This window comes from Hyaena hyaena, unplaced genomic scaffold (genome assembly GCF_003009895.1).
Source record: "Hyaena hyaena isolate Hyena2069 unplaced genomic scaffold, ASM300989v1 scaffold_362, whole genome shotgun sequence".
Taxonomy (NCBI): Eukaryota; Metazoa; Chordata; class Mammalia; order Carnivora; family Hyaenidae; genus Hyaena; species Hyaena hyaena.
In genome coordinates, this window is record NW_024080998.1 from 1,667,615 (window position 1) to 1,682,880 (window position 15,266).

Consider the following 15,266-nt stretch of genomic DNA (forward strand, 5'->3'; position numbering starts at 1 on the left):
TGAGAAGTGATTAAGCATGTTGAAAGAGATCCCAGCATGAAAACATAAACTTGGCCATTTACATTAGCCCATTTACTGCACACAACTATGAGTTTATTACCAACACCAAGTAGGAAAGAATTAGATAACAGGTGTTTTATATATTTTGCATTATACAAAATCTGGGTAGATTATTTTATAGGTTTTAAGGATGTTTTAGTCATATTTGGGGGAAATTGGATAGAATTTTTGAGTGGGCTGAGAGAACAGTATATTTTTTACATTTAAAATAATGGAATATAGGCTACTGCTAAACCAAATACACTCTCCAAACATATATTTAGTTACAGATTAGATTCTCTTGACAAAATATTTTCTCCAGAACATTTAAGTGCTACATCTGTAAGTTTTTACTGTTATTAACATATAACAATAGGGTGTCCCCTAATTGAAGATAAAGTTGAAAAATGTGTTTTTCCTCCTATCAGCAGCCTACCTCCCCTACAACACCCACCAAGCCTGTGGTGCCCCTGGAGTGGGCATCAGGAGTGATGCCGAAGCCAGACCCCACAGTCATCAACAAGCACATAAGGAAATTAGTAGAGGTAAGTAATCAGAGAGAGTAGTGAGTGAGCACTAGAAGGCCTTTTCTCTCCCCTAGAATATTCTACAGTTGCCCAAGAGTCATCTGAAGTCAATGGAATCAGCCCTCTGGCAGGTAGGATCAATTTGGCAAACACTGAGCTCTACCTGGCATTGACCTATGGGCGAGAATCCCTCCGAAAGGCCCTTTTCCCCTTCCTGTCATTGTGTTCTCATTTACCCAAATAACCTCAGCTACTTCCAGCTCTCTTTCCCCAGCATTTGATGTCTCCATCACTACCCCTGCAACTTGAGGGACTGTTTGGGGATTAGAATCTACTCATTAAAAACCTATGTGGGTCCCAATAAAATGCCCAATAAATTGAAATCCTTGAAGGTAGGAAAAGATCCTGTAGGATACATAGTTCCTCTTGCTGTATATACTGGGGGGTCTGTGACACACCTGCACAATGCCACTTAGGTCAGAAACATCACTTAATGACGGGCAAGTGTCTATCAGAGTTTTCATGTAGAAAGAAGAGTAGAAGCACCAATGTGGGGAAAATGGAAACATATTTGGCACTAAAATCTATGACCCCTGACTAAACATCTGCTTTAATGGATTGGTACGATACAATAGAATCATGTCTTTGGGATAGAATAAACTTTTTGCTGGGGGTGGACATTTAAAGAAAAAGAGGGGGTGCTTGGGTGGCTCAGGCAATGAAGCATCCAACTCTTAATCTCAGCTCAGATCTTGATCTCAGGGTCATGAGTTTAGGCCCTGTATTGGGCTTCATGCTGGGTGTGAAGCCTGCTTAAAACAACAAAACAAACCAAACAAACAAACCTAAAGAAAAAGAAAGACTGTTCTTCATCTTGGATCATGGAGGGAACTATGATGCACTGGAAGAAAACGTCTATGCAGCATGTGAGGCATCAAGGAAAGTTCAGAAAGGAAGGGGGAAGGGACTGAGAAGGCCATAAAATCCAGGGGAGGCCCTGTGCTGATATTGTGTAACAGACCCAGCTAGGAGCCAGGGAAGCTGGGGAAGGACTCCAGATCCAAGAGTTGCAGCTCAGGAAGGTCAGGAACCAGGAAATGAAAGACACAATGATTCTCTATTTCACTCTCTTCCCTGCTTTTCTCTGAATGCTCATTCCATTATCTGCAGACAGACTTTCTTTGCTGTACAAGGGGAGTCTGTATCTCCTCCCTCCCTTCCTCTCTCTCTCTTCCTTTTTATCTTCTTTCTTATTTTCTCTCCGATTTCATGGGAGAAGTTTGGCCCAATTTCATGGGAGAAGGTTGGCCAATTTCATGGGAGAAGGTTGGCCCAATTTGGATAAATTGCCTACTATTGGTTCAATCAAATGAAAGATTGCATTTTATTATGCATTTCCACATTAAATTTTATTCTACAAAAAGAATTGTACTTTTAATATAGATATTAGTATGGATATTAGATTATAAGTAGTAGGTACGAGTAGTTAATTTTAAGCAACTTTTATTGCAGACAAGTATTGTATTGGTATTGGGACTTGCAGAAAAAAACTATATGGTTTTATGATTTTACACCATTCAGTTATGTATAAATAAACTTATAATAGGTCCTAAACAGTTATATTTTAAAGTAATTTGTTCATTTATACCTTGTTCGTCTCTCAAAATACTCCTGAAGCAGCTTGCAACATATAGCAATATGGATAAAATAGAGAGAAAGCATTGGAAAAAGGGAGATTCATTATAATCTGTTTGCATACATGTGCTCCTGGGGAGAACTTAACAAGCCTTTTTGAAAACCCATTTCAGCAGAGGGTAATGGAAAAACCCTTTTATTTTTTCTGATTATAAAGAAAGTCAGAGAAAAGCAAATATGCAAGCTTTTCATAAAATATGGACAATACAAATTTTACTTCTAGGCCTTGGGAATTCTGCTTTCTAAGGAGAACCACTGATAATTTGTAAACTGTCTTGTATGACTTTATTCCCCCACAAACACCCCCCCCCCCCACATATGTCTTCGAGCAGCATAGTTCAATTACTTTCCTAGAACAGATTCCCATCAGTGGAATTGCTGGGTCAGAGTAAGCACTGACTGTCTTCCAGAAAGATTGTGGCTATTTACTTCATCAACTAATATGAGACTGCCTATTTTCTCATTCCATAGGAGATTACCAATTATTTTAATGTTTTCCAATCTGAGAGGTTTAAAAAAGCTTTATTTGTGTTTCTATAATTACTAGCAGAATCAAGGATTTTCCATAAACATATTGGCCACTTGTATTTTTACTTTGGTGGTCTCCTGTTCTCCTTTTGTGTCTTTGCTGTCATGTATATTGCAAATAATCTTTCTGACATTTATCTTTCAATTCATCAGCTGAATTTTTTGATTCAATTATTTTGCATTTTATGTAATAAAGTATTTTTGTAGGGGCGCCTGGGTGGCTCAGTTGGTTGAGCATCTGATTTCTTAATTTGGGCTCAGGTCATGATCCCAGGGTTGTTGGATCAAGCCTGCATTGGGCTCCGTGCTGAGCATGGAGCCTACTTGAGACACTCTCCCTCTCTCTCTCCCTCTCCCTTTGCCCTTCTCCCATGCTCAGGTTCTCTCTTTCTCTGTATGTAAACTAAAAATTTTTTTAATTGTTTATAGCTTCTGACTTTGATGTCATGTTAAGAAATGCCTTTCCCACTCAAAGATTACAAAACATAAAAATTATTTTTATCTATTTACCTTTCAAACTTTATTGCTTTTTTATTATTTAAAAAATTTTTTAATGTTTGTTTATTTTTGAGAGAGAGAGAGACAGAGAATGAGTGGGGGAGGGGCAGAGAGAGATGGAGACACAGAATCTGAAGCAGGCTCCAGGCTCTAACCTGTCAACATAGAGCCTGACATGGGGCTCGAACTCATGAACTACAAGACCATGACCTGGCCCAATTGAGCCACCCAGGCACCCTTATTGCTTTATTTTTGACATTAAAATATTTAATGCATCTAGAATTTAGTTTTGGGCAATTGATTTTATAAGATTATTAGCCATTTAATTCAATAGCAATTATTGGATAATCTTTAATTTCCCTGTGGATTTGAGAAAGTGCTTTTTGATATTATAAATTCCTGTATATACATAGAACTATTTCTGGACTCTGCTCTCTGTAGTAAGTTGTCGTACCATGTTGTTTTGATTCATGTAGCTTTGTAGATTATTTGAGTTCCGATGGGGCACACTCTCCCTCATTACTTTATCTTAATCTACTTATCATAAACAATTTTAGGCTTAAACATGTTTACTTCAATTTGAACTTTAGAATCAATTTGTACATTTAAAACAAATTGCACCGCAATTCTGATTGGAATTGCATTAAAAGTATATTTGAATTTTTTAGGAGTATCCAGGAGGCTCAGTCAGTTAAGTGTCTTGATTTTGGCTCAAGTCATGATTTCATGGTGGTGAGATACAGTCCCTCTTCCTAGAGCCTGCTTAATATTCTCTCCATCTCCCTCTCCCCCTCCCCTGATCATTCTCGCTCTCTCTTTCTCTGTGTGTGTGTGTCTCTCTCTCAAAAAAAAAAAAAAAAACTTGAATTTTTTTTAGATAATTTAACATTTTAAAGCTTCATTTTCTATTGTCATGGTTTTGGCATTTGTGAGTTCACCAAACTTAACTCTTACCAAAACTGATGTCTCAGGTTAGACCTCACTTTCTCCAGGAAATCTTTTTTTAAAATATTTATTTATTTTGGGAAGAGTGCATGTGAGGGAGGGGCAGAGAGGTGGGGACAGAGGATCTAAAGTGGGCTCTGCACTGAAAAGCTGACAGCAGTGAACCCAATGTGGGACTCCAACTCAGGAACTGTGAGATCTTGACCTGAGCTGAAGTTGGATGCTCAACTGACTGAGCCACCCAGGTTCCCCTCCAGGAAACCTTTTAAAATCTCCCTTAAAATCCCCCCATAGCACCCTGTTTTTATCCTCAGCATTGCACTTATCTTGTTATACCACAAAGGCTTCTTGATTTCATTATTTCCCACGGGATTCCAAGCTCCTTGATAGAAAGAATAATATACTATTTATCACTGCTTTCCCAATAACAAGTACAGAACCTGACTCATAGCTAGTTATTTAACAAATATTTGTATTTCCTTTGCAGTCTGTGTTTAGAAACTATGACCATGACCATGATGGGTACATCTCCCAGGAGGACTTTGAAAGTATAGCTGCCAATTTTCCCTTTTTGGATTCCTTCTGTGTCCTGGACAAAGATCAGTAAGTTGTAATTTTGTTATATTTTAATACTACCATCCTGAAACAGAAAATTAGTGTCAGAGGAGAACAGGAATGTCTTTATTTATAATTTTTTAAAGTTTATGTATTTATTTATTTTGAGAGAGAGAGAATGAGCAGGGCACGGGGACAAAGGGAAGGAAGAGAGAGAGAATCCCAAGCAGGCTCCACACTATCAGCACAGAGCCTGATGTGGGGCTTAAACTCACAAACCGTGAGATCATGACCTGAACTGAAATGGAGAGTCAGAAGCTTGACCGATTGAGCCACTCACATACCCCAAGGATACCTTTAATTTACATCTTGACAGCTTCAATCTTAATGTGTTGATAAGCCACGTCTAATGTTTCACTGAGTTTTTTTCTTGGTGTTCACAAATCTGCCTGGTTGGATGTCATCATAGGGCAGGCTACACCACCAGTGTTGAACCCAAGTGCCCATTTGCAAATGAGCCCAACTCTCCATTCCCCATATTACTTCTACTTAGCTATTTCATCAATCCCAAAACCTCCATCAAGAAAAAATGGAGGAGAAATACAATTACACCGAGGCTGGTAGAGTCCTCAGCATCAGTGGACCTGAGGGCAATACTAAAACTCACCAAGCAAGTAAAATTATTTTAAATTACTTACAGTCTTCAGAAGAGCAGTGATGCCTGCCGATAGCCAAGACGTGTCCTTCTTTGTTTTTCCCTTGCTAACTCAAAGGTTGTTTTGATAAACGAAGTAAAATATATATTTCTCTTAAGCTTTAAATGACTCCTGGAAAAGCAGATGACTATAGAAGCCAATATCCAGCTCATTGGAAAATAATGTATGAAATATATATTGCAGAGAAACACTGGCATTAGTAATTTGATTGCTTCGTTTTTAATTGTGTGAGATTAGTTCTTAGTTTAAAAATCTAGAATGAGATGCTAGATTTTATACTGGTGAAATGTCCAAATTATATCACTTTAAAATCCTTTATTATTTTTGTTGGTGTGTGAAGTTTTTTTTTTTTTTAAATTAAATCTGTAGGTAATTCAGTACACTAAGGCTTTCCTTGGTACTTTATCATAAATATCTTAAAAATATAATTCATCTTCCTTGGAATTCTAGAACAAAGAATACTTTAAAAATAAATTAAATAATTAGAAACATAAACTTATTTTACAGAATGAAATTTAAGTTACCTGCTGACTGCCCACTTCCCTTAGTTTGTTTCTGTCAGTGACATGTAGGTAGGACATGAACTTAAAAATCACTTCGTACTCTTCATTTTTTTTCCAGCTGATTCTTTAGATGGACGTTACACTATGCCAGCAAAGATATAAAAACACTTCTTTTTCTAAAAATGAAGGTTTGAAATATTCATAGCTTACATGATTTTTTCTTTAGATACATTGATTTTGTGAGGCTAACAGACCATCCAGGAAGAGATTGTAGCAAGCTGAAGATGTGGTACCAAGATTCAGGAGAATAGTTTTGGAGGCATAGATTGCTAGGTCTGCAGCCCAGGCTTGTGAGCTGGAGTCCTGGGTGTGGGAGCAGATTCAAAGTTTAGAAGAACGTGAGCTTGGAGCCTGAGGAATGTAGCTTCAGGGACTCTTCTCCCTACCAGCAGCTGAAAGAAGAAGTAGGTCCTGCAGGAGAGCCGGAGCAGGAGAAATATGGGAGGCAGGAGAGAAACTGTGGCCATGTGGAATCACAAGGTCACATGGAAGAGAGAGTGTCAAAAAAGGAAAAAAAGCCTGCCCCCTATCATGTGCAGCCAGGAGGTCAACAATATCAAGGAGTGGAAAAAAAGCCACTGACAATGTCCTTGTGACAGTTTCAACAGGGTGTCAGAAGCTTGGTTAAATGGAGTGAAGAGTAATTGAAGGAAATGAGAAAAAAATGGAAAAAAAACTCTAATGAACTTTTTTTTTTTTTTGAAAATTTTGGGAGTAAGAAAGGGAAGAGAGGAAAGACAGGAGCTGGAGTTGGAAGCGAGGTTGAGAAAAGACGGTTTCCAAGGAGGAAGTCACGAGTGTATTTGTACACAGAGGAAGGAGTGGGTGTCTTGGGAGGCTGGAGAGTGGGGGATGGAAGCATGACTTCCTCAGAGACAGGAGGACCCAAGGGAGGAGATGAGATACAAAGGAATTCTGAATTGGCACAGAAGGGTGTGGTCTCCAGTACATGCTGGTGTGGAGAGAAGGCAGCATGAAGATCACCTGTATCAGGTGGATCTGATCTTGGTAAACAAGAAGTCTGATTATGTGTGGGTGGGTACAACTGGCTGTGAAGAAGATCTGGAAGAATTGCTCTAGCAAATGGTCTGTAAACCAGTAAGACATGAACGAAAGATTACCACTGGCAGTGGCCTGGATGACAGCAGGCTGAATGAATTTGAGAATGGTGGGCCCAGTTATTACAGTTTTCTGCCTTTCTCCAGCAGGTTGCTTCTTGCACACCCTATTGCTAGGTTAGGGCAAGAAAAGAGATATCCTCCTTTGGTAATGAAGGAGACTTTCTGTGGTATGGAGACTATCAGACAAACACACACACACACACACACACACACACAGACATCTTACTATGAAAGCCTTTGGCACTGAATGCTCTTTCAAGGTCCTCTCCTTTCAAATAGAACAGTGAAGTAAACACTCCCCACCTGCTTTTGGCCACAAAGAGTTGGGAGGTTGGGTAATTAAAGTGTGTCAGCCACTTGGCAACATGGTCTTCAAGATCGCTCCCTTTTTTTATTTTCTTTACAGGGATGGCCTAATTAGTAAAGATGAAATGATGGCTTACTTTCTGCGAGCTAAGTCCCAGTTACACTGTAAAATGGGACCAGGATTTGTCCATAACTTTCAGGAGATGACCTATCTCAAGCCAACCTTCTGCGAACACTGTGCAGGATTTGTAAGTCTATTTTCCATTATTTCTCTTGTGTGTAGTTATTTGTATAGCATCCTGAGGACATAGGAAAATAATACACCAACAGAGTCCATTGTGTGCTTTAGATGGGAAGTAAAAAAATGATGGCTCCCTGAAATTAAAAATTAAGTTAAAAACAAAAGCAAGATCTGCAGGTTTCACTGTGTTCTTTCTAGGATTGTGGGGCTGGTGACAGGCAAGGATGGAGAGGCTTGTTAACTCAAGAGAGTGGTTTGTCTCTTAATCCCTGCCAGGGAAAAGTTCTGCCCAATGAGCCTTGACATTCATCACTAATACTCATAGCAGGTGCAATTAAGGGGAGTATTTATCTTAGCCAGTTCCTTCCAGTTCTTGTTTCATGTGGTATCAGTCACTAGACATCCATCATGGCATGGCTCAATAATTCATAACTCAAAAAGGAAAAAAAAATCTTTCTGGAGAGAAGATGGTTGTAATAATAAATAGCATTTACTTGGCATTTGACAGTAATGAAGTACCTCCATAGACATTAGTGTAATTGATCTTCATAACTAGCTCATGACATGGACAATTCTCCCCATTTGCCTATCAAGACAGAGAGGTCCAGAGAGGATACGTTAAGTTTCCCAGGATCACACACTCAATAATTACCAGAACCAGGACTCAAACACGGGAGTTCTGACTCTGAATCCTGGCCTCTGCCTATACTACTGCACAGAGGAAGATGGTTCACTTCTTTCCCTCATATTTGATAATCCTTTGGCATCTAAAGGCAGCTTTGGTCTTGATATTGAACCAAGACTCATGGGCCCTGAAAGTCTAGTTGATACCCAAGATGTAAAAGATGAAAATGTGATCCTCTAGGAGAGGGTGGCCCAACATTCAACATGACTATTACTCCTTAGTCCAGATCCCAGTGCTCAGTTATGTTAGCTTCATTCAGCCATCATGTTCTGCTGATTCCATAGTCTCTCCAGATCTTAAAGCAGCCTGAGGTCTGAAATCAGAAGACTGGGAAATCTTCCTATAAACCCATTGACATGAGGTCACTGTCTCCTGTCCTTGGCTGGCACCTGACCCAGAGCCTCTTCCTGCCTTGTGTCATGCCTAGTTATTAAAGAAGTGTTAGCAAATGATGCCCTGACTTGCCCTCCTGGTAGGACTAATGCTTCACTTTGTCTTTTCCAGCAGTTCTTGCCGCTATGCTAATAATGTGCCATATCTGGATATTAGAATGCTTCTTCTTAAATCTTATCCTTTCTTGTCCTAGATCAGTGGCTTTTGCTCACACACAAAACTCCCAGGAGCAGTGGCTTCCTGTCTTTCCCTAATGTGACGCAATCTTCTTTCCCTACTTATTAGCAAAAAGACTTTGCCAAGTGACTTCACCTCTTGCTAGCCTAGTCTATGTATACATAATGTTACATGAGGTAATACATATAAAAAACTTAAAACTGTGCCTCTCATCCAGGAAAAGTTCCATAAATGGTAGCTGTCATGATTATTATTGTTATCACCATCACCAAAGGCTCAGGAAGGAAATAATTTCTTATCACTACAAAGTCTCCTGAGGTGGGACCTTGCAAATGATTTACATTTTCTGGATCATCCCACTCACCTTTTATAGGAGAGAAGCAAACTAGATTATCTTCAAGATCCCTGTAGCCCTGACATGATGTGATGGTGCTGACCCCACTTCCGTTTTCTGTATGGACTGCTCCGTAGGAATTCCTCTTCCAATCATCCCAGGCCCCTGACGCCTTCCTTCCAGTTAGTTGTCTTAATAACCCTTCCTGTCTCAGAACACACTTGAATCTTAATAATATATTCCAAAGGACCCAAAGGAATAACTTTTAGGACTCAAAGGAATCGCTTTCCACTGGTAGAATTTCCTTCTCAGATAGAGGGTAAGGATCAGTCTTTCTGATGCCCTGAGTCAATGTACCTTGGCAGCTATTTATTCTTCTCATAGGTGACATGCCCACACTCAGGGCAGTGTTCCCCTATAATACATTAGTAAGTGATGCCCCCATCAGCCCCTGTCAGCCACTAGCCCTGTTTCTTTCAAAATCATTTTATTAAATAGATATCAGTCGCCTAACCTAACCACTAAAAGGTGAAAAATGGAGTTTTTCCAGCTTGAGTGAAACCCGCTGAGTTTATCAATACTGATGTTTCTGTGTTCCTGGGCCCCACATGCAATGTCATGGGAGGCACGGAAAGAATGTGGTGTATCAGGGAGGCGAACACACCACCATCAGGATGATCCCCTGAATTACTTGGGTGAATGCTCCCTCCTTAAACTGGAGGCCCTCACACATGTCTTCTGAGACAGTTACCACTTCCTACTTCCTACTTGATTGGCAGAATCTGAGCATTTTTCTGCATCTCCCACAGAAGATGGCACAGACCTGGCACAGACCAAAAACACTGAGGGGGCAGAGAACGAATACATGAACAAATCTTTCCCTTTTCTGTATTCTTTCAAGGTACCAATGCTAGTCGGAAAGAACCTTGTACAGTGCAAATGCTTTAGTGGAATATGCACTGTGCAGGTTGCTTAATTTCCCGTGGGGCATACCATGAGCAGCTAGCATGATTGAAAAGAAGGCAGAGGGAGCTGGGGGCTTCCAAACGCAGTGACAGTCTCCCCGTGGAATTCTGCTGAGAGTGCATTATACCAAAGTCCAATCATTGTACCCACATCAGTTTCCCAGCCCAGCTCCCGTTTGGCTTTCAGAAAGAAAAGGGAAGCAGAACTGTTATCACCCAAGCCCCCAGCTGGAGTGAGCTAGGAGATGGTTCTTCTATCTGACAGGAAGGGTGTCAGGATGGGCTACATCCTGTTTGTGCTCCACCAAACATCACATCTCCCAGGACTTCCTTCTCTCCAGCCTTGCTTTTTTGTTGTTGTTGTTTGTCGTTTTTTGTTTTTTTCAGATTTTAATTCAGAGTCCCTGACATTCTTTTGTCCTTTGTTACAGCTCTGGGGCATAATCAAGCAAGGATACAAATGCAAAGGTAAATAAATGTAATGTTAAAATTTTTAAGTGTGACATTTGGGGCAGGAATCAAATTTGTCTCTTGAAACCACAGAAACTCTTGCCATCATGGAGAACTTGGGTCTTTGGGCCACTGGCAACTGAATAGTTAATGTGTGTGTGTGGTGGTGGGGGTGGGGGGTGGGGAGGAATCCCTGGAGTTTTGGAGATCCCAGACTGGAATTTTATGGTTTGTGGCAAGAATAAGCATCGTTTCATGTGTCTGTTGGCCATCTGGATGTCCTCTTTGGAGAAGTGTCTGTTCATGTCTTCTGCCCATTTCTTCACTGGATTATTTGTTTTTCAGGAGTGGAGTTTGGTGAGTTCCTTATAGATTCTGGATATTAACAATGAGAAACAATGAAATCTGGCCATGTGTAGCAACATGGATGGACCTTGAGGGTGTTATGCTGAGCGAAATAAGTCAGGCAGAGAAGGACAAATACCATATGTTTGCACGTATAGGAGGATTAGGAGGAACTTGACGGAGGACCAAGGGGGAGAAGAAGGGCGGAAATGGTGGGGGAAAGGGAGAGAGGCAAACCATGAGAGACTCTTGAATGCTGACAAAAACTGAGGACTGATGGATGGGGGGGGGAGGGGGGGATGGGCATGAAGGAGGGCACTTTGGGGATGAGCACTGAGTGTTATGTAGAAACTAATTTGACAATAAACTATTTGTAAAAAAAAAATAATAAAATAAAATTATAAAGGTTTTCTGAGGAAAAAAAAAAAAAAAAAAGAATAAGCAAACCACCATTATCTACCTGCCCACCTCTGGTCCTATCTCCAAGATGTCTTGGGAATCACCAGCACACAGTTAAGGCCAGACTTCAGAAGAGGGCTGTTACTAAAATACCATATAAAGGAACTGCGTGCTTCATGGGAATAAAGCGCACACTCATTCCTGTAATACGAATGCCTTTCTTTCTACTCTCACATAGAAGCTGTTCCTTTCTCCACTAAATCACAGATGCTGATGAGAAAAGAGAAGCCTTAAAAAAATTATATTTGTCACTTTCAACGAATTTGTTCATATAGTGCCCCATTCAATAGAAATTTATAGGCAAATAAATATATACTTGATAAATGTAATATGCATGCATATTTAATAGACACTTGGGAATGTGTTGCTATTTGTACATAGATGATCATTACGCATTATTTGTGTTTAAGAAATTTCTGGATAGTTCAGGCAGACTATTTGTACTGATGGTTTTAAGACTCTGATAATGCTCTTGAAAGATATAACTATGAAAGGAAACATCTTAATAATGAAATGGCTTTAGAGTAATACTATTCCTTTGTGATGCCTTTTTTCCCTGTAGCTATCTTTCAGGATTTGGCCCTTATTTTGCATGAGCAGAGAGCATTCCTGAGCCCCAATGGGAGCCAGTTTCAAAAAACTTCCCTTTAGTTCTTGGTACCAGTTGTCTTAGTATAACTTGGATTTCTACTTACAAGCAGCAAGAAACTGCAATATTTTACGGCCCAGACATAGTTTTATTCTGGTTTCTGCCTCTCATCCCCTAAAAAGACACACACACACACACTAAATTTTATGAAGATGAAAATCAAACCCTTGGATCCTCTTTGTGAATATGGTATTTTCTCTCTTTTTTTTAAATTTTAACATTTCTATTTTATTTTTGAGAGAGACAGAGACAGAGCGCAAGTGGGGAAGGGGCAGAGAGAGAGGAAGACACAGAATCCGAAGCAGGCTCCAGGCTCTGAGATGTCAGCACAGAGCTTGATGCGAGGCTCGAACTCATGGTGAGATCATGACCTGACCTGAAGTCTCATGGATGGTGAGGTCATGACCTGACCTGAAGTCTTAACTGATTGAGTCACCCAAGCATCCCTGGTATTTTCTCTTAAAGGCACATAGAGTGAAAAGATTAATAGAAATAGACTGAACATGTCATTATAATTTGGTCTTTCCATGATGTCATTAAAAGAGCATTTGAAATAAGACCCTTTGGGGGAAAAGTGAGTATTGGAAAGAATTAGAAAGGTTTCCTTTGATAGTAAGAGAGAAATATACTCTTTACAATGATTGGATCTATTCAATGATTCTAAGGGAAATGTAGGGTCCTCTGTAGGAAATAATTGTGTTGTTTTCTTCCAAAGCAGCCCCAAATTTCTGCCCCAAGTAACAATTAATATTCTACTTTCGTTTTGTTTTTTAAATATATTTTTAATGTTTAATATGGGCCTGAGAGAGAGGTGGGGGGGTGGGGGGCGGGAACAGAGGATCCCAAGCAAGCTCCATGCTGTCAATGCAAAGCCCAACACAGGGCTTGATCTCAGGTACCATGAGATCATGACCTGAGGCAAAATCAAAAGTCAGGCACTTAACTGACTGAGCAATCCAGGCACCCCTTTTCTACTTTCTTAACTAAAGCATTCTAATGGGAGATTTCACAGAGTCTGCTGCCATTTCAAAGCCATAGTCAAATCTGGAAAATGTTATTGGGCATAAGCCCACCTTGTTTTCTGTTTCTATGCAAAGAGGAGGAGATAAGATGCATCTGGGCAGCTCAGTCAGTTAAGTGTCTGACTCTGGATTTGGGCTCAGGTCATGATCTCACTGTTGTGGTTAAGCCCAACATTTGGCTCTGTGCTGACAGCATGTAGCCTGCTTGGGATTTTCTCTTTCCCTCTTCTCTCTCTCTCTCTCTCAAAATAAGCAAATAAACTTAAAAAATCACTTGTCTTGAAAAGATCTGGAGGAATGAAGAAGAATACAAGGGTGTAGGCTAATACTGAATGGAAGGCCACCTCACTGTAAATGATCAGAGACAGCTGTTGGTCCTGGGAGACACTAGAAGCTGGGGTTTCCTTCCCTCATCCTGGCTCAGGGAGCCTCTTGGTCTGGGAGAACCCCAGTCTCATGGAACTGGCATTTAGTTTTGGGCAAAGGCAACTCCCCAGTCTTGCCCCTGCTTGTTTGCTCCCCAGCCCCTCAAGGAATCATGCAGTGGAAGAAGTCGAGCAAATGTGAGAGGAACATCAGGAAGGCTAGCGAGTCCCACTGGCCCTTTTCTAGCCCCTGGACAGACCCTGTGGGCTGGAGCCGGACTCTGAGTCCACGTGGGAAGGAGCAGAGAGAGGGCACAGCCTAAGGCTCAGGCACCCCCCTGGAAACCCAGTGAGCCAGATGCACATGGTTCACACTAATCGTCTGTGGTATCTTGGGATTTTTCAGACTGTGGAGCCAATTGTCACAAACAGTGCAAAGACCTCCTTGTTCTGGCCTGCAGGAGATTTGCCCGGGTACCCTCCTTGGGCAGTAGTCATGGGTCACTGCCTGGAAGTCCCTCGTTGCCCCCAGGTAATGTCTTCTAGTTTCTTTTCTACCTCAATTTCTTTCTGCTTGCCTTCCCACACCTGGACCTCCATTGGGTCCTGGATCTGAAGCTGGTCAGAGTCATTATAAATGCCAAGGCCAGCTTCAGGGCGAGTGGCATGGCTACAGCCTTGATTCCTGCTTGCTTCTCTCTGCTTTCAGGTCTCACCTCTATGCAACTCACCTGCAGCCGGCTTGGTTCTGCCTCGGGTCTGTCCCTCTAGGGCCTCACCCATTGGATTCCTGTTGTTAGCTATGAAGCAGATGTCAAATAATCACAACAGTCTTTCCCCTTCCAGTGCAGGATGAAGTGTTCGAGTTCCCTGGTGTCGCTGCTGGACACCGAGACCTGGACAGCAGAGCCATCACATTGGTTACAGGCTCTTCTCGCAAGATCTCTGTGAGGCTGCAGCGTGCTACCACCAGCCAGGCCACCCAGACTGAGCCTGTATGGTCAGAGGCTGGCTGGGGGGACTCGGGGTCCCACACCTTCCCCAAAATGAAATCCAAGTTCCATGACAAAGCAGCAAAGGACAAAGGTTTTGCCAAGTGGGAAAATGAGAAGCCCAGGGTGCAGGCTGGCGTGGGTGTTGTTGATCGGGGCACTGAGTTTGAGCCTGACCAGGATGAAGCAGATGCTGGTGAGACCAGACAGGATGGTGAGGTCAGTGCTGGGTCAAATCACAAATGAAATCCCAAGAGGGAGACTGAAAGGGGCCAAGATGAGCATTATAGTGAGTCCGGGAGGCAGCCTAGTGTTTCTGGGGGCTGAATGGTTGGGCATTAACACATATCACTTTTTGTCTTGCTGTTGGCTACGTAAATGATCATGGGAAAATTATTTCTCCTTTTTGCACCTATTTCATCATGTATCAAATGGAACCAGATGGTGAGCACCTGGGTAGTGCAGTCAGTTAAGCATTTGATTCTTGATCTTGGCTCAAGTCATGATCTCATGGTTTGTGGGTTTGAGCCTCACATCAGACTCTGCATTGATGGTGCAGAGCCGGCTTGGGATTCTGTCCTTCCTCCTCTTTCCTTCAACCCCCTGTGTGCTCTCTCTCTCTCCAAATAAACAAACAAACAAACTTAAAACAAAATTGAACCAGATGGGTTCTAAAGCTAAGTGAAGTCTACCATT

General features: G+C 41.4%; 1 protein-coding gene across 5 annotated transcripts in view; it reads left to right on the forward strand.

Moving 5' to 3' along the window:
* Nucleotides 1–15,266, forward strand: part of RASGRP3 (RAS guanyl releasing protein 3) — a 103,001-nt gene that overhangs the window by 83,827 nt on the left and 3,908 nt on the right. For 4 of the 5 annotated variants that reach the window (XM_039250315.1, XM_039250318.1, XM_039250314.1 and 1 more), the window contains exons 12-17: nucleotides 468–584; nucleotides 4,720–4,835; nucleotides 7,594–7,741; nucleotides 10,720–10,756; nucleotides 13,985–14,110; nucleotides 14,425–14,789. In XM_039250315.1, coding sequence (XP_039106246.1) covers nucleotides 468–584; nucleotides 4,720–4,835; nucleotides 7,594–7,741; nucleotides 10,720–10,756; nucleotides 13,985–14,110; nucleotides 14,425–14,789 — 909 coding nt within the window. The remainder of the gene's footprint in view (nucleotides 1–467; nucleotides 585–4,719; nucleotides 4,836–7,593; nucleotides 7,742–10,719; nucleotides 10,757–13,984; nucleotides 14,111–14,424; nucleotides 14,790–15,266) is intronic. The other variant, XM_039250317.1, reaches the window with a different exon arrangement.